This window comes from Lethenteron reissneri, chromosome 28, assembly GCF_015708825.2.
Source record: "Lethenteron reissneri isolate LAM-NWPU_2019-01 chromosome 28, ASM1570882v1, whole genome shotgun sequence".
Lineage (NCBI taxonomy): Eukaryota > Metazoa > Chordata > Hyperoartia > Petromyzontiformes > Petromyzontidae > Lethenteron > Lethenteron reissneri.
The window spans coordinates 3,331,909-3,354,801 of NC_083806.1; the positions used below are offsets into that span (position 1 = coordinate 3,331,909).

Genomic DNA, 22,893 nt, shown 5'->3' on the forward strand with positions numbered 1-22,893 from the left:
CACCTGTGCACCCCACTGTGACACCTTGCTGCGCTTTAGCCGCCCGGCGCTCCCCTCGTTATTGTGAGCGTCGCTCCTCTGCCCTCCTTTACTGTCGGAGGGACGACTTTGTCCAACTGCCCAAGAAGCTTCATTCTCTATCGCATCCGCGCCATCTGTTCTCCACGCCGTTGCGCGCCCGTTTTACCCCCCCCCCCCCCCTCTGTTTGACAAAACGGAAGCTGCTTGGGCATGCGGGGTGGCTGGGCATGCGATGGCTGGGGGGGGGGCATGCGGGGTGGCTGGGCATGCGATGGCTGGGGGGGGGGGCATACGCGGGCGACATGGCCCAGCTCACCGAATGGACGGTGTACAGATCTTTTTCAAGGATCTCCCATATAGCCTTCACAAGCCGAAGGGGCAAGTGCTGTCTCGCACACACAGCTCAACGTATTCAACTTCTGCAATAAAACCTGAGGATAGCGCGGGGGGGGGGGGGGGCGGATGAGTGGGGTTCTGTATAGGGGGGGGGGGGGGTGGAGGAGAAAATGGGGAAGTTGGGGGGGGGGGGGCTAGGCGAGGGAGAGCGAACGAGCAGGACATCGCATGGTGACGGCCGAGACACGTGCTAATGTGGAGCACCCCCCCCCCCCACCACATTCCCCCCCCATCTCCCCCCCCCCCATCTTCCCCCCCTCATCTCCCCCCCCCCATCTTCCCCCTCCCCCCATCTCCCCCCCCTCATCTTCCCCCCCCCCATCTCCCCCCCTCATCTTCCCCCATCTCCCCCCCCCCATCTTCCCCCCCCCCCCATCTTCCCCCTCCCCCCATCTTCCCCCTCCCCCCATCTTCCCCCCCCCCCCCACATTCCCCCTCTCGTCCCCCAGACCCCTCCCCCACGCCCCCTCTCCGCCACCCCTCCCCGATGTCGGCGCTAGGCACGCGCGAGTTCGCTCACGGGATCGACCGCAGTTACATCGATTGGGATCGCCTCTGTGCCCCGGAACGACGGCTCATTGTCGGGTCTCCATTCCTCTTCCACAGTTCACCCCCCCACCGCCCCTTCTCCCACCCCCCTCTTCCCCCCACCCGCGCGAGCACCGCCCACGAGTCCCTTGTTCGGTCATGACCACGCCTTGAGTGCACCACCACCATCATCATCACCACCATCACCATTATCATCACCATCATCACCACCACCATCACCATTATTACCACCACCATCATCACCACCACCATCACCATTATTACCACCACCATCATCACCACCATCACCACCATCATCACCACCACCACCATTATTATCACCACCATCACCACAACCATCACTATCACCACCACAACCATCACTATCATCACCACCACCACCATCACCACCACCATCATCATCATCACCACCACCACCATCACCATCACCACCATCACCATTATTACCATCACCATTATTACCACCACCATCACCACCATCATCACCACCACCACCATCATCACCACCACAATCATCACCACCATCACCACAACCATCACTATCATCACCACCACAACCATCACTATCATCACCACCACCACCATCACCACCACCACCACCATCATCACCACCACAATCATCACCACCACCATCATCACCACCATCACCACAACCATCACTATCATCACCACCACAACCATCACTATCATCACCACCACCACCATCACCACCATCATCATCATCACCACCACCACCATCATTATCATCACCACCACCATCATCATCATCACCACCCCCACCATCATCACCACCACCATCACCACTATCACCACCACCACCATCATCATCATCACCACCACAACCACCACAACCACCACCATCACCACCATCACCACCACCATCACCACCACCATCACCATCACCACCACCATCACCACCACCACAATAGCGAGGCGCGCCTGATTGCACATCGCGCGAGGTGATTCCTGGCGCCGCCCACAGCGCCCCTGTCGGCATCGTCGCTCGCTGGAGCGAGTCGCGGCACCGAATCGTCCCCCCCCCCCCCCCCCCCGTCGGTCACTCTGAGAGTCGGGCGGCTGGAGCCTTGAGCCGCCCGTCACAACCCACAGTCCTCCACCACCACCACCAGAGACTCCACTCAGCCCTCGCTCCGTCTCCATGGGCGGAACACCGCGCCCTGCGGGGAGCAGGTGAGCGTGGCACGCGGACCCCCCCCCCCCCCCCGGGTCTCGCGTCCTCTCCGCACGGTCTCCTCTGCTGCTCGCTCCGCTCGTGCTGGGGGCTTCGTGTGGCCGCGGGGCTCACGAGAAGACGGTCGTGACCGGTGCCCGACGATGCATCGTGAGCATCTTCTCTCCCCGGTGGTGGAGCGTCTTGTAAACATCCGTCAGAGCGGCGGGGGGGATAACACCCAGAGCGCCGCCGCTTGTGCAGATTTATTGCGACGTTGCTTTTGTTGGTCGCCAACCTGCTGCGTTCCGACGGCATTCGTCGCGTGAGATGCGTCCGTGGTGTTTGAGAGGCTGCGATCATCTTACCGCGTTCTTCCCCCTCGTCCCTCGGTGGAAACGGACTTTATTTTCAATCTCGCGATCTTCCGCTACCCCCACCCACCCACTCACCCCAAACCCACCGAATTGTGTCCATCGTAGACCCAATGCCGCTCTCGCCCGCGTCTCTCGCTCTCTTTTTACGATCAGAGGAAACAAGAAGATGATCAGTGTAGTCGGCATTTTGCTTCGTTCATCATTTCGTTTTTTTTTAATGATTTGTTTTATGTACCCCCCCCCCCCCTCTCGGGCCCCTCTTTCATACCACCCCCATGTATCTTTCGCCTCTCTCTCTCTCTCTCTCGTCTGTCTCTCGCTCGGCTCTCTCGCTCGGCTCTTTCTATTTTTTTACGATCAGTGGAAACAAGAAGATGCTCGGTGTAGTCGGCACTTTGCTTCGTTCATCATTTCGTATTTTTGTAAACTTTGATTTATGTAAACCCCCACCTCTTGCTCTCTCCCTCTCTCGCTGCGGCCATCCCAGTGTCGCGATTTCGAAAGACCAAACGAAGCCCCTCTTGACTGTAGCTGCATGTTCCGTCTCTACGCGACTGGACCTCGCAACGCAGTCGCGTTGCGACATCCCAACTCTCGCAGGGAGAATGGATGCGATTGGGGATCGAGGCTGCGTCTCCCCATTGCCCGGGGCCCCTCGAAGAGATGCGTGTACGTTGAACTTCTTTCACATCGTACGTATCCGACCGGGCTCGTCGAGGGTGCGTGGGAATACGGTCTTCGTGACCGTCTCCCCTTTATATTTGTTTAAGGGTTCACCACCACCACTACCAGCACCACCAGCATCACCACCACCAGCATCACCACCACCACCAACATCACCAGCATCACCACCACCATCACCAGCCACACCACCATCACCAGCACCACCACCATCACCAGCACCACCACCATCACCAGCACCACCACCATCACCAGCATCATCACCACCACCAGCATCCACCACCAGCATCACCACCACTACCAGCACCACCACCATCACCACCAGCACCACCAGCACCACCACCACCAGCACCACCAGCATCACCAGCATCACCACCACCAGCATCACCACCACCACCAGCATCACCACCAGCATCACCACCACCACCAGCATCACCACCACCAGCATCACCACCACCACCACCAGCACCACCACCATCACCAGCATCACCACCACTACCATCACTAGCACCACCAGCACCACCACCACTACCAGCACCAGCATCACCACCACCACCACCAGCACCATCACCAGCACCATCACCAGCACCATCACCAGCACCAGCATCACCACCAGCATCACCACCACCAACAGCATCACCACCACCACCAGCACCACCAGCAGCACCACCAGCAGCACCACCAGCACCACCAGCACCACCACCACCATCACCACCACCACCACCAGCACCACCACCAGCACCACCACCAGCACCACCACCAGCATCACCACCAGCACCACCACCAGCATCACCAGCATCACCACCACCAGCACCACCAGCACCACCACCAGCATCACCACCACTACCAGCATCACCAGCACCACCACCAGCACCACCAGCACCACCACCACCAGCACCACCACCACCAGCATCACCACCACTACCAGCATCACCAGCACCACCACCACCAGCACCACCACCAGCACCACCACCAGCACCACCACACTCGCCATCGTCACCACCCGTCACGACGACATTTGCGCCTCCGATTCGCACGGTTGGTCACGTACGGTGCGAAAGAAGTTCAACGTACCCACGCAAAACACTCGCCACCGTTACCGCCGCCGTCGCCTCTGTCGTCAAAACCGCCACTCCGGTGGCTTGGCGAGGACGGCCTCGCTCGCTCGTCGCCCGCGGGGGAGCGACGTAGAGGCCGCAAAGAGCGCCGCGGTGTCTTTGGTGTGCGGTGTGCCGGGCTGTGGTGTGTGTGGTGTGTGCTGTGTGCTGTGTTGGGGTGTGCGGTGTGGTGTGCCGGGCTGTGGTGTGTGCGGTTTGTGCTGTGTGGTGTGTGCTGTGTTGGGGTGTGCGGTGTGGTGTGCCGGGCTGTGGTGTGTGCGGTGTGTTGGGGGGTGTGTGCTGTACTGTGCTGGTGGGATGTGTGGGGTGTGTTGGGGTGTGTGGTGTGTGATGGTGTGATGGGGAGTGTGGTGTGTTGGGGGTGTTGGGGTGTGGTGTGTGTTGTGCTGGGGTGCTGTGTGGTGTGTGTTGGGGTGTGTGCTGTGTGTTGGGGGGTGTGCTGTGTGTTGGGATGTGTTGGGGTGTGTGGAGTGTGTTGGGGTGTGTGGGGTGTGTTGGGGTGTGTGGCGTTGTGGTGTGTGCTGTGTGCTGGGGTTCTGTGTTGTGGTGGTGTGGTGTATGTTGGGGTGTGTGCTGTGTGTTGGGGTGTGATGTGGTGTGGGGTGTGTTGGGGTGTGTGGGAGGTGGTGTGTGTTGGTGTGTGGGGTGTGTGATGGGGTGTGTGATGGGGTGTGTGATGGGGTTTGTGGTGGGGTGTGTGGTGGGGTATGTGATGGGGTGTGGGGTGTGTGCTGTGTTGGGGTGGTGTGTGTTGGGGTGTGTGCTGTGTTGGGTTGTGGTGTGTGTTTGGGTGTGTGCTGTGTTGGGTGTGGTGTGTGTTGGTTCTGTGTTGTGCTGTATGCTGGGCTGTGCTGTTCAGCTGTTAGTGCGCTGCGCTATGAGCCCGGCGATCCAAGTTCGATTCTCGCTCACGGCCGACACAATTCGCTGAACCGGTCCTGTGCTTCCGCTAAGTCGACTCAGCCTCAAATGAGTACCTGCTGCGGTGTGTAAACATCGCCCTTCGGGAGACAAAGGCGGCCGGGCGTGGTGCTGGCTACCCACCCCATCGTGTGCCGTTCTGGCCATCATAGGTGCTCGCTCAAGCACTTGCCTCAACAGTCTGTCAAGGCTGTACAGGTGGTCTTTGTCTTTGTGTTGGGTGTGGTTTGGAAGTTTGGTGTGTTGTGGGGGGGGTGTGTTTTGTGTGATGTGCTAAATGTATTGTGTGTTTTTTGGTGTCATGTGCTGCCTGTGTATTGAAGACTTTTTTAAGTGCGTGTGTGGTGTGTGTGTGGTGTGTGTGTGTGGTTTGTGTGTGTGGTTTGTGTATGTGGTTTGTGTGTGTGTGTGGTGTGTGTGTGTGGTGCGTGTGTGTGTGTGGTGTGTGGAGTCGTGGCGCAGTGGTTACCGCACTACCCCACAAACCCCATGACCCGAGTTTCATTTCCGTTCACTACCATGAAGTATGTTAATCGGTTAGCGCTTAGGTCCACTCAACCTTAAATGGGGACCTCGTTTGATGTGTAAACATCAGTCCTGGGGAGACAAAGGCGGCCGGGCGTGGAGATGGCCCCCCTTACCCCCCTCGTGTGCTGTTGCTGGTCTTCATAGGCGCTCGCGAACAGCACTCTCTCGCCCCAGCAATCTGTTAGAGGCTATTCGGGGTATCTTTGTCCTTGTGCTATTGATATCGTGGGTCGTGTGAGTATACAGTCGTGTGCTGCGTGCGTGCGTGCTTGTTATTCATGTGTGGTGTACGTGTTGTTTGTAGGGTGTCGTGGGGTGTGGTAGGGCTTTTTGTGTTCACCGTTGTGTTGTGTACTCCGTTGTGTAGTTTGACCCTGTAAGTTGTGCGCCGATCCGTGTTGTTGGTGTGTGGATTGTGTATATTGTGTATGTGCCTTGTGCTACGTGTACATTACATTTAGACTTAAAATTTTCGTGACTGCAGGAATTCATGTTTTTGGTTCTTTCGGTAAAGTCACAGAGATATAAAACAAAATAATAAAATTATAAACAAATAAAAATAATAAATTGAAAATAATAAAAGCAAAAAACCAGAATAAAAAAACGTGGCGGGTTTTTTGCTTTTATTATTTTCAATTTATAATTTAGATTTATAATTAAAAAAATATTATGTTATTTATATTTTTTGTTTTCTATCTACGTGACTTTACCGAAAGAACCAAGAATACGTGTACATTGTCTGCGCATTTACGGTGCGATGTTCCGTTATGTTTGTGTGTTGCATACAGTATATACCAGCGTGGTGAAGTTAGATCAAATAACCCCCGCGACACGGCGTGGGGAGTAATCATCCAGCAGTAGATTGAGAAAAATATGTGCGTTAGGTGAGCAGGTTAGTTAGTTAAAGTAGAGTTCAGGTCATTAAATACTCGAAGGTATATACATAGTAATGTGGGTTAATGAGTAGGCAGGTGGAAGGGGTTAGTTACTAGGTAGGTAAGTAGATGGATCACCAGGGTTGGGTAGGTTCGGTCAATAAGTTATGGGTAGATACTAAAGCTGCTGAATACGTTGGGTAGATACTTTGTTGAGATGTCTGGGTATCAGCAATGGGATTGGATCAAATTGAATAAAGAAACATGTGCCTAAGGCAAACGTGGACCTCAATGATGATTACGCAATTGACGAAATGTCTTGGAACAATGGTGTGCGGCAGCGTGCCTGCTTGTCTAACAAATGCTCATCAATTGGCTAAGGCTTCAATAAATTCGCGGGCAAGATTCTGCGATCAAAAGAAAGATTTTAACACGATAATATCGGTGTGAGTGTGTAGATTCGTAACATGTTTAGTTTCATCAATTAATCAATTGGTACAGTTATTCAATTAATAAAAAGAATGACTAAAATACTTCTAAACGACCGTATCCACGTAACTCAATGGGCAGCAATGCTTTTCACGATCAGCTAATGTTTAACACACCCACTTTAGATGACCATCTGTTTTTGAAACACAATGAGAACTTTCGGAGCAGCTTTATAAGTCCCGATATGTGCGGTATGTGTGTGGGTGTGTGTTGTCTTCTGGCTCAACTCTTCGCGTTAAGCAGACGCCGAGGTGCGGCGTTCCTTGTACCAAAAATGCCTTGGTTCCCTGCTGGGCGATGAGTCGCGTGTGTGGGCAGGTGGAGATTCAGGTGGAGATTCATGTAGAGATTCAGGTGGAGATTCAGGTTGCGCTCCAACACGAAACCGGTTCTCGGGGTGCATCCATTACTCAGGCGCTGAGCCGGCAGCACGGGTGGTAACTAGGAGGCAGCGCGGGTGGTAACCAGGAGGCAGCGCGGGTGGTAACCAGGAGGCAGCGCGGGTGGTAACCAGGAGGCAGCGCGGGTGGTAACCAGGAGGCAGCGCGGGTGGTAACCAGGAGGCAGCACGGGTGGTAACCAGGAGGCAGCGCGGGTAGTAACCGGGAGGCAGCACGGGTGGTAACCGGGAGGCAGTGCGGGTGGTAACCGGGAGGCAGCGCGGGTGGTAACCAGGAGGCAGCGCGGGTGGTAACCAGGAGGCAGAGCGGGTGGTAACCGGGAGGCAGCACGGGTGGTAACCAGGAGGCAGCGCGGGTAGTAACCGGGAGGCAGCACGGGTGGTAACCGGGAGGCAGTGCGGGTGGTAACCGGGAGGCAGCGCGGGTGGTAACCAGGAGGCAGAGCGGGTGGTAACCGGGAGGCAGCACGGGTGGTAACCAGGAGGCAGCGCGGGTAGTAACCGGGAGGCAGCACGGGTGGTAACCGGGAGGCAGTGCGGGTGGTAACCGGGAGGCAGCGCGGGTGGTAACCAGGAGGCAGCGCGGGTGGTAACCAGGAGGCAGAGCGGGTGGTAACCGGGAGGCAGCACGGGTGGTAACCAGGAGGCAGCGCGGGTAGTAACCGGGAGGCAGCACGGGTGGTAACCGGGAGGCAGTGCGGGTGGTAACCGGGAGGCAGCGCGGGTGGTAACCAGGAGGCAGCGCGGGTGGTAACCAGGAGGCAGAGCGGGTGGTAACCGGGAGGCAGCGCGGGTGGTAACCAGGAGGCAGCGCCGGTGGTAACCGGGCGGCACTCAAGTGGATCAGCATCAGGATATTGATGAATACTGGACTGGACTATTCGGAGCGGGTCAGAACGTTGCAACGCCAAACAATACAAAAACGCGGTCGGAGTGCAAAGGATAAGAGAGGTAAAGCATCCATAGTCGAGGTTGTTTTGGATTAGATCGCGTAAATATATAAATGCGTCGTTAAAACCTGCCACCACCCGGCAGCCAATTAGTGGGGTTTGCCACGATAACAGAACGTGGCCAATTCGTTACTCATAGGGCACACCGGTGCGTTGGAGAGTAAACCCACGACATATACAGTTCGAGTATATTTACGCAATCCAACCCTCTGGTCGCGATAGCCTTAACGTGTTAAAGCAAATGTAAACAAATCACTGAAAAAATATAAAAACTGTTTTATCTCACTAGATCAAGCCCACGGAGCTATTATCTTAAGCGAACTGGCTCGTAGCTCAACGAAATTGGCTCACCATGTGGAAATGTATAGCAGCAAAATGAGCACGAGGTTTTTCCCTCGTCATCGCTATCGACCGGTATCGCCGGCCCTGACCTTGCCCAGGTGCACAATGTGGACGCTTGTTCTCTCACGAGCGCGGATGGAATCCAGAATGGAGTGGTTCCTGGGAGGGCTTTCTTCTATTTTGTAAACACGGTTTGCTTGAGCACACGACCCGAAAGGTTTTGAAGTGTCAGGCGGCCCATGACAAAGGGCAAGATGGTGTTGAATTGAGCTTCGGGGGTGACAAAAAAAAGTTTTTTTGGAGAAAGAGGACGGTCATGGGAGTGAATGTCGAAGTGGACGAATGCGATCGAATGGGATGCGTGTGTCCTGTGGTTACGCAGACTTGTTGGCGAGTCGTAACAGGCGTCTGTTTGGCGTGTTGTGTTCTCACATCTCGCCGCGCCTGCATTGTGCCAGCAAAGCGTACAACGCCTTTCTTGCTATCGTCTTCATACCGGCGAAAGGGCACCCACCCCCGTAAGACCTCGCCTCTCAACGCGCACGACCACCACCACCACCGCTCCCAACTAACCCGCGCAGACGGAGGAGGCTTCTCTCCCCCCCCCCCACCGCGTGTTTTGTCGTTTATTTCGGGCATTCTTTGTGGCTACGCGAATTCGCAGCCAGCAGCAAACACGCCGAGCAACGCACAAAGGCATGCCCCCACCGCGTTGCGAATTACGGGAAACATATCTTTCGCTCTCCCCACGGCAGTGCCGGATGAAGCTAGTGTGGAGCCTGTAGTACATGTTATAAAGGGGCCCTAATTTAACACGAAGAAAACGTAAATATTAAAACACATACATTTTTTACTTGCATAGTGAAGCAATTGTGTTTTTTTTGCTATGCAGCCAGATAATACGACAAATCGCTAACCTCAAACAACGCAGTCGTTCGTAAAAGTTGAAGGCAGTATAGTACTATAGTAATAGAGCAAGTGCAGAATCACTGAACCCGAATTGATAGCTTGAAAGAATTTAGCGCGGGGCCCTTGAAAGTGCGTGATCCCTAGCTGCTACATATGTAGCGACTTGTGTAGCGACTGGGATAATCCAGCACTGTCCCCACCCCCCCACCCCCATTCAGAAGAGAGCAACGGGCGGCCAATGTTGGTGCCGTATCGGCCGATCAGCCCCGGGAACGGGGCGGTCGGAGCGTCAAAACAAAAAAGCACGTGGCGATACAGTGGAGACGCAGCAGCCCCCCCACACCCCATACCCCCCCACTCCACACCCCTCCCCACACTCTCGGGAGCTTCGCTCCTCCTCGTTCGCAGTTCTCGCCGGCTCGGTGGCCCCGCGTTGCGCGACCCCCTCGGGGAGCAGCCACGCGTGGGGGGGGGGGCCTCGAGCGCGGTCGGTCAGGCGGTAACGGTCGGTGGTGGGGTTGTAGGTAGGGGTAGGTATGGGTAGGTGTAGGTATGGGTAGGTAGGGGGTGGGTAGGTGTATGGGTAGGTAGGTGGAGGTAGGTGGAGGTAGGTGGAGGTAGGTGTAGGTATGGGTAGGTAGGGGGTGGGTAGGTGTAGGGGTAGGTAGGTAGGTGGAGGTAGGTGTAGGTAGGTGTAGGTATTGATAGGTAGGTGTATATACGTGTAGGTAGGGGTGGTAGGGGTGGTAGGTGTTGGTAGGTGTTTAGGTAAGGCGGATATATGGAATTTGTGGGTATTTAAATAAGATGGCCAGGTCGGTATTGTGTATTGATAACGTGGGTGGATATGTAGGTGCTGTATTTTGGTAAGGTGGGTGGGTAGAGTGTAGATGTCGGTAGTTTTGGTACTGTTGGTAGGTGAGGGAGGTAGATCTGTGGCTAATCTGGGTAGGTATGATTAGATGTTTAAGTACGGTGGGTACAGTTTGTGCTTAGGGGCCGTCCATATATGACGTCACGCACCTAGGGGGGGGGGTCAGACATTTGTGACGATGTGTGACGAGGGGGGGGGGTGATAAATGTGACATCACATAAAAATGCGCAACTTTAAATAAATCTAGACAACACGTTCTACTTAATTAAATAAACTTTTTGATAAATGTTTTCTCCTACAACATCAGAGTGCACATTAAATACGCACTACAATGACAATAGTTTAAAGCGATTTGAAGCATGTTTTTTGGGGGGGGCAGAGCTTTGTGACGTCATATTTGAGGGGGGGGGTCTGACTTTTTGTGACGCCGTGTGACGTCATTTATGGACGGCCCCTTAGATAGTCGGCATTGTTACTCCCGGCGGGGTCCATATGGGTGCCTGTCCTGTGGCCGTGGAAGGAAGTCGCGCACAGAGGAAACTACCCCGACCAGCTTGGGACGAGGAGGCTCAGCTCACTGGCCCTAGCTCCGTGCGGCTCCGTGCGGCTGAGCTGGCCCAGTGTGCCGAGCTGGTGCGGTGTGGCAGGTCCCGGCTCTGAGTGTGCTTGGGCTGGTTTTGTGTGGCTTGGTGAGGCTGGGCTTGGCTCTGTCCGGCTGCTGTGATGCGATCGCTTCTAGAGGAGCCGCCGAATCTCATCCCTCCTCCTTGACATTCCAGGCTGTACAGTATTGATATGCAAATTATTTTGTCAAGGCGCTCTTCTTCCCCCGTCCAACCCAGCTTAAATATACGCTCCAAGCTTAGTGGTGTTTCATTCTTCACCCGAGGACGGCTGCTTGCGTTGTGGCCGAAACGTCGTGAGAATTATTTCATTATGTTTTATTTTTATTATTTTATTACTTCCCTTCTACGTGACTTTACCGAAAGAACCAAGAAGAAGATGATTCCAGGCTGTCACTGGGAACGCGTCGGTAAGAGGCGGTCGGTTGAGCAACGCCTCCTCTTCGTGAGCACATCTCGGTAACCATTGCTATTTGTGCGCGTGCGCCATTGCCGCCAACTCAGCAGCGCAATGCGATCATTTGAATGTTTTTATGAATCGGCGACCTCTGCCCCGACCTTGTTTCGACATGGGGTCGTGCAAAACATCAAGGGGAAGGGCGTGCGTGGATGGGGTCGTGGCACAGTCGATGTTAAACATTCTTCATCATCATCATCATCAGCCATCGTCAATCCACTGCTGGATGATGGCCTCCCCAAGCCGCCGCCACAACTCGCGATGCTGCGATGTCACGATCATTCCCGGCACCTGCGCATAATGTTTGTTTTATTAAAATTTTCATGTGGACAGGCAAATATGAATTCATTGTCTGCTCGTGTCTGTGTTGTTTAATAAAAGCGATTCATTTTTTAAAAGGCCATCTAACACCAGAGCTTCACTTTCGCCGGGTCTATCGAGGCCGGGGATTCGGAAATATATTTCTCCGCCCGGCACAGCACATCCAGCCTACATTGCGCCACGTCTGTGGCTATCATAGCCATGTGTCTGATTAGCACGGTTGGCTACGTACTGTGCGAAATGAGTTCCCAAAACATTTGTCAATCCACTGCTCCGGATGAAATGTGCTGTTGTGAAGTTTGCAGCGTCGCTGAATTTGTATCCAAAACAATTGCACGACGATCTGCACGAACTGGGTCAGTGCGTTGGTGCTCTGTCACTGAGACGAGGGTGATCTCGAGCGCTGGCCGGCAAAGGCGGGGGCGTCTTCGTTTCTTCACGTGATCAATATTACGTGAAAACAAACACATTCCTGCGGAGGGAGCTGATAGGTTAAACGTTGAGTTTTATAAGGGCACCATGGGGTGACCAGCCCCTCCCCACCCAGCCCCACCCAGCCCCACCCCTCCCACCCAGTCCCACCCCTCCCACCCAGCCCCACCCAGCCCCACCCCTCCCCACCCAGCCCCTCCCCACCCCACCCAGCCCCTCCCTCTCCATCCAGCCCCTCCCTTCACGACGGACGGACGGACACAATAATCCCCTGTGGGCTGGTGGAACCAGTGGGTTCCTACCAGTAATATTCTATCAAGGTAATGGTACTTCATATAATGCATGACACTGAAGACGGTGTCATGGGTTGCCGGTGTTTGTGATTCACATGTGTCTGTCAGGTCGTGTTGGTTGTTCGGTGCTCCTGTTTGCGCGTGCTTATCTTGCACACATTGCCGTGTAGAATAATAATGTGCACTTATAAGGCACCTTTCACGACGCCTCAAGGTGCCACATGCCGTAGCGTCATCTATGCTGCAGTTGTCGATATTGCAATACTTTTGACATGGGGAATATTTATTCCCCATTTTTCTTCAACCGATATATGAACACTGCATGAAACGTTATTTGAATAATACGTTCAATTCATAAGCACCTTTAAAAATCGTTCTCAGGGCGCTAATGAACGAATAGTTTCTCCTCATTCATTAAGTTACTACATTTGCGTGTATACAAATGCAGTAACTTATATACTCTCTCCATCTCCTCTTTTGTCTTTACGACCAGAGGAAACAAGAAGATGCTCGGTGTAGTCGGCACTTTGCGTCGTTCATCATTTCGTTTTTTTGTTTTTTCTTCAATGCTTTGCTTTATGTGCCCCCCCCCCCCTCTTTAAATGAAAGATTTCACAAAAGATGTCACGCTCTGCTCTCCTCCTTCGTAACCCTTCCCTCTCTCTACCCCTCTCTCCCTACTATATGTCTGTCCCCCCTGTTTTCTATGTACATATTTCTCTCTCTCCCGCTCCCCATGCGCGCCAAACACGAGCCCGTAAACAAACACGAAACAACCCCCACGCGCAACGCGCAACGACGAAGCCGGCTACCCTTTTGTTCCCACTGGATGCACGCTGAACTTCCTTTGCGCCGTACGCAAAGGGAGTTCAACGGTCGGATACGTTCGGGAAGGGGGGGGGATCGCTTCCTGGCGCTCAACTTCACTGCCAAGGGTCGCGTGTGTCCGCGGGCTCACGCGAAGAACCCCACGATGATGACGCCGACGACGCCGACGACGATGACGGAACCACCCCCGGTGTTGGCGAGTGGTTAATGGTGGCGGTCATTAAATATTGCACGGAGTTTGCCTCGGCTCTGCAATGCCCCCAGGGTGAAGGGGGTCATGTCCCAATTCGGGAACCGGTTACTAATCGCTCTCTCTGCACTTTGCGTGCACTGTATTTGCATTCAAGACGTCGGGGTTATTGTTTTGCGTGCGGTCATCGCGTGAAGCAGTGGATAGACCATGGCTGCTGCCGATGATGTGTAACACGGAATTGTTATTATTGCCCTGGGGGCAAAAAAAATCCACTTAACTCCCACCCTGGGTAGGCGTAGTGACTGTTGTGTTACCTGTCTGTGTGTTGCTTGTGTGTGTGTTGCCTGTGTGTGTGTGTTACCTGTGTGTGTGTGTGTGTCACTTGTGTGTGTGTGTGTGTGTCACCTGTGTGTGTGTGTCACCTGTGTGTGTGTGTCACCTGTGTGTGTGTGTGTCACCTGTGTGTGTGTGTGTGTGTCACCTGTGTGTGTGTGTGTGTGTCACCTGTGTGTGTGTGACCTATGTGTGTGTGTCACCTGTGTGTGTGTGTTGCCTGTGTGTGTGTTGCCTGTGTGTGTGTGTTACCTGTGTGTGTGTGTTACCTGTGTGTGTGTGTTACCTGTGTGTGTTACCGGTGTGTGTCACCTGTGTGTGTGTGTTACCTGTGTGTGTTACCGGTGTGTGTCACCTGTGTGTGTGTGTTACCTGTGTGTGTGTGTTACCTGTGTGTCACCTGTGTGTGTGTGTGTTACCTGTGTGTGTGTGTTACCTGTGTGTGTCACCTGTGTGTGTGTGTGTTACCTGTGTGTGTGTGTTACCTGTGTGTGTGTGTGTTACCTGTGTGTGTTACCTGTGTGTGTGTTGCCTGTGTGTGTGTTACCTGTGTGTGTGTGTTGCCTGTGTGTGTTACCTGTGTGTGTGTGTGTGTGTTACCTGTGTGTGTTACCTGTGTGTGTGTTACCTGTGTGTGTGTGTTACCTGTGTGTGTGTGTTACCTGTGTGTGTGTGTGTGTGTTACCTGTGTGTGTGTGTGTTACCTGTGTGTGTGTGTTACCTGTGTGTGTGTGTTACCTGTGTGTGTGTGTGTGTTACCTGTGTGTGTGTGTGTTACCTGTGTGTGTGTGTGTTACCTGTGTGTGTGTGTGTTACCTGTGTGTGTGTGTTACCTATGTGTGTGTGTTACCTGTGTGTGTGTTACCTGTGTGTGTGTTACCTGTGTGTGTGTGTTACCTGTGTGTGTTACCTGTGTGTGTGTTACCTGTGTTACCTGTGTGTGTGTGTGTGTTACCTGTGTGTGTGTGTGTGTGTTACCTGTGTGTGTGTTACCTGTGTGTGTGTGTGTTACCTGTGTGTGTGTGTGTTACCTGTGTGTGTGTGTGTTACCTGTGTGTGTGTGTGTTACCTGTGTGTGTGTGTGTGTTACCTGTGTGTGTGTGTTACCTGTGTGTGTGTGTTACCTGTGTGTGTGTGTTACCTGTGTGTGTGGTGTTACCTGTGTGTGTATGTTACCTGTGTGTGTGTGTGTGACCTGTGTGTGTATGTTACCTGTGTGTGTGTGTGTGTGACCTGTGTGTGTGTGTTACCTGTGTGTGTGTTACCTGTGTGTGTGTGTGACCTGTGTGTGTGTTACCTGTGTGTGTGTGTGTTACCTGTGTGTGTGTGTGTGTTACCTGTGTGTGTGTTACCTGTGTGTGTGTGTTACCTGTGTGTGTGTTACCTGTGTGTGTGTTACCTGTCTGTGTGTGACCTGTGTGTGTGTTACCTGCCTTTGTGTGTGTGACCTGTGTGTGTGTTACCTGTCAGTGCGTGTTCGGTGCGTCTAAACGATCACGTTTAGAGTGACAGGGACAACATTTAGCCGAGGTAACAATAGATCAGAGTTGTTGTGGAGACTGTGAGTCACAGCGGTGCCAGGTGCTGCGCGTGTAGTGGAACCACAACGACTGCTGCTGTTGGGGGATTATTCACTCCCGGAAAGCCCGTGGCGACTGATGGGATGTGTAAAAATATCCTTTTTTTTTTCCTTTAAATGTGCAGAGATCGATACTGGCAGGGAGGCGGACAAATTTTCTACGCTGAGCTCTGCTGAAGTCTCCAGGCCGCATTTCGGGGAACATTTTTCCGGGTGTTTTTGATTTCAAGGAATGAGTCACGAAACTCGCCGGTGCCGCACGCCACCACGCAAAGGCAAAGAACCCCCGTATAGCCTCGGCACACTGTTGGGGCAAGTGCTAAGAGCGAGCGGCACCTACGAAGGCCGGCACGGCACACGAGGGCCTTTGTCTCCCCAGTGGCGATGTTTTCACCAGGCACTCATTTGAGGCTGATTCGACCTAGGGGAGGCCTTGCACCGTTGAAGATACTAGTTGTCAACGGTGTTGGCCGTGAGCGGGGATCGAACTCTGTTCGCTGGATTCGTAGCGCAGGGCGCTAACTGCCCCACTATAGCTAACCACACACTATCGCTACCTAACCACACACACTATCGCTACACGCACATGCTATCGCTACCTAACCACACACACTATCGCTACACGCGCTATTGCTACCAAAACACTATCGCTAACTACACACAAACTGTCGGAGGTTTAACGGTGACCGAGGCATGCAAATGAACCGCAGTCGTAAAAGTCGCCTCTAATCTTGAACGATTGTAGAGAGTCCATTCTCATGGGTAGGCCTTGGCAAAGGTAAGGTAACAGATAAAACAACGAGCCTAGCTTTGCCCTACCTTTACCCCATACAAACTACCCGATTACAGGGTAATTACCAGAGGTGGGACAAAGTCATTGTTATGCAAGTCCAAGTCGAGTCTGAAGTCATCAAATTCATGACTCGAGTCTGACTCGAGTCCAAGTCACATGACTCGAGTCCACACCTCAGAGGTGGGACAAAGTCATTGTTATGCAAGTCCAAGTCGAGTCTGAAGTCATCAAATTCATGACTCGAGTCTGACTCGAGTCCAAGTCACATGACTCGAGTCCACACCTCAGAGGTGGGACAAAGTCATTGTTATGCAAGTCCAAGTCGAGTCTGAAGTCATCAAATTCATGACTCGAGTCTGACTCGAGTCCAAGTCACATGACTCGAGTCCACACCTCAGAGGTGGGACAAAGTCATTGTTATGCAAGTCCAAGTCGAGTCTGAAGTCATCAAATTCATGACTCGAGTCTGACTCGAGTCCAAGTCACATGACTCGAGTCCACACCTCTGGTAATTACTGGGGTACTACTACACATGCAAAAGGTTGATAAAGGTAAATGCTAGGTAGAGCGCTTTAATCATATAGAATACTCTCGATGATTCCAATTTTACACGCTTGTTGTCGTCGTTGTATTTGTTGTTGTCGTTGTTGTTGTTGTAACTCAATTTTAACCCACTTCCCAATGACGTATCGACTACAAACTTGGTATACTTATGTCACACTGATGACAATACTATATTCTATCATAAAAAAATTGTAAACATTATTTTTTATATGTTATGTTTCGGCTTGGGTCTAATTGTCCACGCTCAACTGACGTTGGCTGTAATTGGCCACGGTCCCTTACGTTATGGCAAGCTTCGGGGCCACTACCTGGATTCGTGGAGTTCTGCCATTACTAGTACGGTACATTTAATAAAAGCGTGTTTTTAAAACTGTTTTTTAAAATATTACTTATTAAATGGAGGCCACGGACTGCTCCACGGAGCTTTTAGCGGTAAACAAGGTACCGTATTTACCGGGTAATACTTCGCGCTACCTTTACCCTATCGGGTAATTCTTCCGAGCTACCTTTAATTCTAGATTTGAAGCTTTCGCGACTGCAAGGATTCATACTCTTAGTTTTTTCGGTAAAGTCACGTAGGTAAAAAATTCAAATTCAAATTAATAAAAAATAAAATAATTAAAAATCACGACGTTTCGGAGGCAACACAAGTCTCCGTCATCAGGTGGGACCGTCACAGCCAGATTTGCTGTATCAAGTGAGGCAGAGATTCCAAGATACAAGTTCTTAAATACAAGTTAAGGGGGGGGGAGCTTATCAGAATGTGGTAGCCAATGAATGGAACGTATTGGGAGGGTCAGGGGGGCATCCCTGACTTGCAATATCCTGGAGTCTATAAACTGAGTTGCAGCTGTGGTGATTGTTACATTGGGGAAACGAAACGTCATGTCTCTGATTGTGTACGCGAGCACAAGTCAGATTTGAAACACGGCAAAATTGAGTCTTCCGCCGTTGCCGATCATTGCTACAACGCGGTGGGCTCTCATGATAGTGTTTTTTTCCGAGACCAAGGTGCTCTGCAAGCCCTCTGGCTACCATCAAAGGTTTGTACACGAAGCCATTCAGATATACAAACACAAACATAATTTCAACCGTGATGATGGGTACAAACTTAGTAATCATTGGAAAGATGTTATTAACCATGCAAAAAAGATTTAACTACACATTTTTGGACCATCTTATCTGACAGGCACTATTTTACTTTACCGAGTGTTAACATCCCCAGCGTTTAACAGTACTCTCCTTTTTCGTATTTGATTGTCAGCCAACACTGGTAAAAAAACAACATGGGCATTTTCGTTCTCTTCTATCATGTGCACCAACGGGTGCTTGTGCCCAAACACGTCCACGTCTACGCACACCTCTTTTAGCCCCGCCCCCCTCCCAATACGTTCCATTCATTGGCTACCACATTCTGATAACCCCCCACTCCCCCTTACCTTGTATTTAAGAACTTGCATCTTGGAATCCCTGCCTCACTTGATACAGCAAATCTGGCTGTGACGGTCCCACCTGATGACGGAGACTTGTGCTGCCTCCGAAACGTCGTGATTTTTTATTATTAAATTTTTATTAATTTAATTTTTTTTACCTACGTGACTTTACCGAAAAAACTAAGAGTATGAGCTACATTTACCCTACACTTTACCCCACCCCTTGGCATGTCGACACCTTTACCCTTTTACCCGGTAAAAAAGGGTAAATTACCTTACCGTGCCGAGGCCTACTCATGGTTTCTTACAGCTGTCACGATTCCTCAGTGACTCCTTGCTCAAATTGAGCATCCACCGTTTACAACCTTGGGAGAGCAAATGGTGGGTATTTCTCATTCTCATGGCGAGTCTATCCATATTTCAGTTAAGTCGTATTTTATCGACCCCAGATGTATGATTGGCTGAGTCGACCCCCGATCGGGATTTTAACTTCGCGACCCTCTCTCGAGTCACCTGGCCGGTGAAAGCCCCCTACACCTGGCGGTGGCATTCTTTAACAACAGGCACACTCAATCGACTCACGTCCACGTGCAGTTAAACACACAATCCTTGTGTGTACAGACATTGCGAGGCTGTACGATAGAGGGAGGCGACACCTACAACGGAGGGGGGAACTTCAGGGATGAGACTCCATGACTCGTGGCCGCTGAATATTGAACGTGATCAGCACCACATCGTGGATGTGACGTGGAGAGTGATCGGTGGGGCAGCCGCGGTGGGGCTCTCAGTTGGGGCGGTTCAGGGAGTAGGAGAGTCGATATCAAAAGGGGTGAAATAGCATTTGGAGTGGCGTTAAGCCTGAAGAGGAAAGGGAGCGGCTGGGTTGTGAGAGCTCCACGGGAAATTACCAGTGCCGGATTATCCCAGTAGCACAAGTAGCTACATATGCCACGGGCCCCGCACTTTCAAGGGTCCCGCGCTAAATGCTTTCAAGCTACCAATTCCGGTTCAGTGATTCTGCACTTGCTCTATTACTATAGTACTATACTGCCTCCAACTTTTATGAACGACTGGGTGTTTAAGGGTAGCGATTTGTCGTATTATCTGGCTGTATAGCAAATGAAAAATATACAATTACTTTACTATGCAAGTAAAAATGTGTGTTTTAATATTTACGTGTTTTTTTTAGTTAGGGCTCCTTTATAACATTTGATACAGGCACCGCACTAGCTTAATCGGGATAAATAAGTGTAGGAGTGCAAACAACAAGTAGCCGATTGTTACAATTGTGAAGTAATATTATTTTTTATTAAATTACGTTGCCCATTCTGGGTACAAAATATACACGATTGTTTAGAGTCCTCTCTTCCTGTTTATATACAACTAAATTTGGGCGACGTCACACATACACACCTGCCACTCGTCCGTCTCCAGTGTACCCGCAGCAGTGTAAACACCGGCACCAGCACACGGAGCAGTGTGTATACAGACACGTGCAGACGGAACAATGTGGCACATAGACACGTGTACACGTGTATACGGACCTGTGGACTGTATACGTGTCTGTGTGTGTGTGTACACAGATTGGGTGGAGTGGTCGTGTAGCGGTTACCTCGCTGCGCTACGAACCCGGCGACCCGAGTTCAATTCCCGCTCGTCGGTCAATACCAGTGACGATTATCTGAACCGGTCTTGGACCTCCCCTAGATCGACTCAGCCTCAATTGAGTGCCTGTTGCAGTGTGTAAACATCGCCACTAAGAAGACAAAGGCGTTTGGGCGTGGTGCTGGCCACCCACCCCCTCGTGTGCCGTGCCGGCCTCTTTAAAAGGCACCTGGGAGCCAGAAATCTTTCTAATTGAGAGGGGGTCAAATACTTATTTCCCTCATTAAAATGCAAATCAATTTATAACATTTTTACATGCGTTTTTCTGGATTTTGTTGTTGTTATTCTGTCTCTCATTGTTCAAATAAACCTACCATTAAAATTATAGACTGATAATTTCTTTGTCAGTGGGCAAACGTACACAATCAGCAGGGGATCAAATACTTTTTCCCCTCACTGTATACACCAGAGAGGGGGATCTAGGGGAAAGGTGAGAAGAAGGGTCACACCAAGATGATTGTTTGTGTTGCAATCGAAACTTCGTATGCTATTATTTAATTTATTATTTTATCTTTATACAGTGACTTTACCGAAAGAACCAAAGAATAATTCCTGCAGTCACGAAAGCTCCGAAATTAAGATTCACACCAAGAACCCGCTGGTAGGATCCAGAAAGGAGGCGTGGCCCGAGGCGGAGCCAGGCCACGTGACAGTATAAGAGGGGCCCCTGTAGGGGACCTCGGGGCTGTTGTTGGAGTGGGATCACCGTCGTTCTGCTCAAGACTTCGTCACCGTTCTTCTCCTCGTCGTCGTCTTCACCATCTCGGGGCGCCACCAGTCAGGCAGCCTACCAACTGTCCTGACTGATTAACACGTGGGAGGCTTTCGCGACCAATATCATCCATAATAGAGGTTTTTGGGTTAGATGGCGTAAATATATAAATGTGTCGTTAAAACCCGCCACCACCCGACACAGCCAACTAGTGAGGGTTGTCACGTAAAAGAACGTGGCCAATTCGTCACTAGTATAGTGCTAACCGGTGTGTTGGAGAGCCAAGCCACAACATTTACAATCGGAGTACGACGTTTCGCGACAGTAATTACAACCAGCTTCATCAGGCGACAGCCAGATTTGTGGAGAAGTCCACCTGTTTCGTTCCTTATATAGAGGCGTAGATGTGTTGACCACCCTTCTGCGCTCTTGCACAATGATGGGAGGGGGGGGGGGATTACTGAGGCAACGTACATTATGCATGTGCATTATGCGAACAAATCTGGCTGTCGCCTGATGAAGCTAGTTGTAATTACTGGCGAAACGTCGTACTCAGATTGTAAATGTTGTGGCTTGGCTCTCCAACACGTCGGTGTGCTGTACTAGTGACGAATTGGCCACGTTCTGCTTACGTGACAACCCTTATTAGTTGGCTGTGTCGGGTGGTGGCTGGTTTTAACGACACACATATATATTTATGCGATCTAACTCACCTCTATTATGGATGTCCTGACTGAGTAGCGTCGCCGGCAATAGACGGATTAATGATTAAGAGTGTTAACCCCGGTGTTACTCGTTAATAAATAAGTGCCTCCAAGTCTTATCGTCTCCGAGTTCGTCACTACATATGCATTGTCTTTGAAACTGATTGATAAAGAAGGCTGCGTCTCTGGTGTGGACAGACAGCCTGTGTAGGCTCCACATGTGATCATGCCTGATTGCTCATGAGCCCCAGAAGGGTAAACGTCATCGCAATCATAATAATAAAAACCTTATACAACGTACACACCTGCAAAGGATAAAGATCCCCCGTATAGCTTAACAGACTGTTGGGGCAAGTGCTGTTAGTAGACACCTATGAAGGTTGGCACGGCACACGAGGGGGTGGGTGGCCACAGTACCATGCCTGGCTGTCTTTTTCTCCCTCGTTGCGATGTTTACACACTGAGTAGACCTAGGGGAGACCCAGGACCAATTCAGATAATCGCCGCTGGTGTTGGTCTTGAGCGGGAATCGAACTCGGGTTCCTGGGTTCGTAGCGCAGCGTGCTAACCGCTACACGACCACTCTCCACATCCACACCTACACACATACAGTCAACACTCCTACATACCCCTACAATAGGTGAACTCCCATCAGGGCCGGATTAAGATTTTATAGGCACCTGGGCTCCAGGTACTGTGAGCCATCCAGTAATAAGGTTAAATAAACATTTTTTACAAGGCTAAAAGCAAATACAATTCAGCAATCACAAACGAAATAACTTTTCACTTAATCTCTGGATGCCCTCCAGCTGGCGAAGGCCCCCTGGACTTGCAGCCCCTAAAGCCCCCGCGCCTTAATGCGGCCCCGACTCCCATAGACGACACGTGCAGACACCGAACATGGTTCGCGCTGAGCACCGCGTCTCCGTGGTGAGTGACAGCAGGCACCACCATCCGATTGCTCAGTGCACCCTCTCCCCGCGCCTCTCCCCCGGCAGGTTGAGCTGCTGCACGATCGCCAAGAAAGCTCTGCTCGTCTCCGTGCTGCTGCTGCTGCCATACTTCACCTGGAATGCGTACGTGTGAGTACGGGCGGGTGGGACAGGTGTGCGCGGTGGCAGAGCGGGGGCAGGGCGGGCGGGTGAGACACCAAGGCCGGTGGTGATGGTGTTAGGGGCCGTCCATAAATGACGTCACGCACCTAGGGGGGGGGGGTCAGAAATTTGTGACGATGTGTGACGAGGGGTGGGGGTTGAGAATTGTGACGTCACATTAAAATGCGCAACTTTAAATAAATATAGACAGCACATTCTACTTAATTAAATTGACTTTGGGGCCGTCCATAAATGACGTCACGCACCT

The 22,893-nt window shown here is 51.7% G+C and overlaps 1 protein-coding gene across 2 annotated transcripts in view; it reads left to right on the forward strand.

The window, feature by feature from the left end:
• Positions 1 to 1,124: 1,124 nt before the first annotated feature.
• LOC133348848 (alpha-1,3-galactosyltransferase 2-like) overlaps positions 1,125 to 22,893 on the forward strand; it is a 29,170-nt gene continuing 7,401 nt past the window's right edge. The window contains exons 1-2 of one of the 2 annotated variants that reach the window (XM_061561907.1): positions 1,125 to 2,157; positions 22,530 to 22,607. In XM_061561907.1, coding sequence (XP_061417891.1) covers positions 2,126 to 2,157; positions 22,530 to 22,607 — 110 coding nt within the window. In that variant the 5' untranslated portion in view covers positions 1,125 to 2,125. Of the gene's footprint in view, positions 2,158 to 22,529; positions 22,614 to 22,893 lie in introns of both variants that reach the window. The other variant, XM_061561906.1, reaches the window with a different exon arrangement.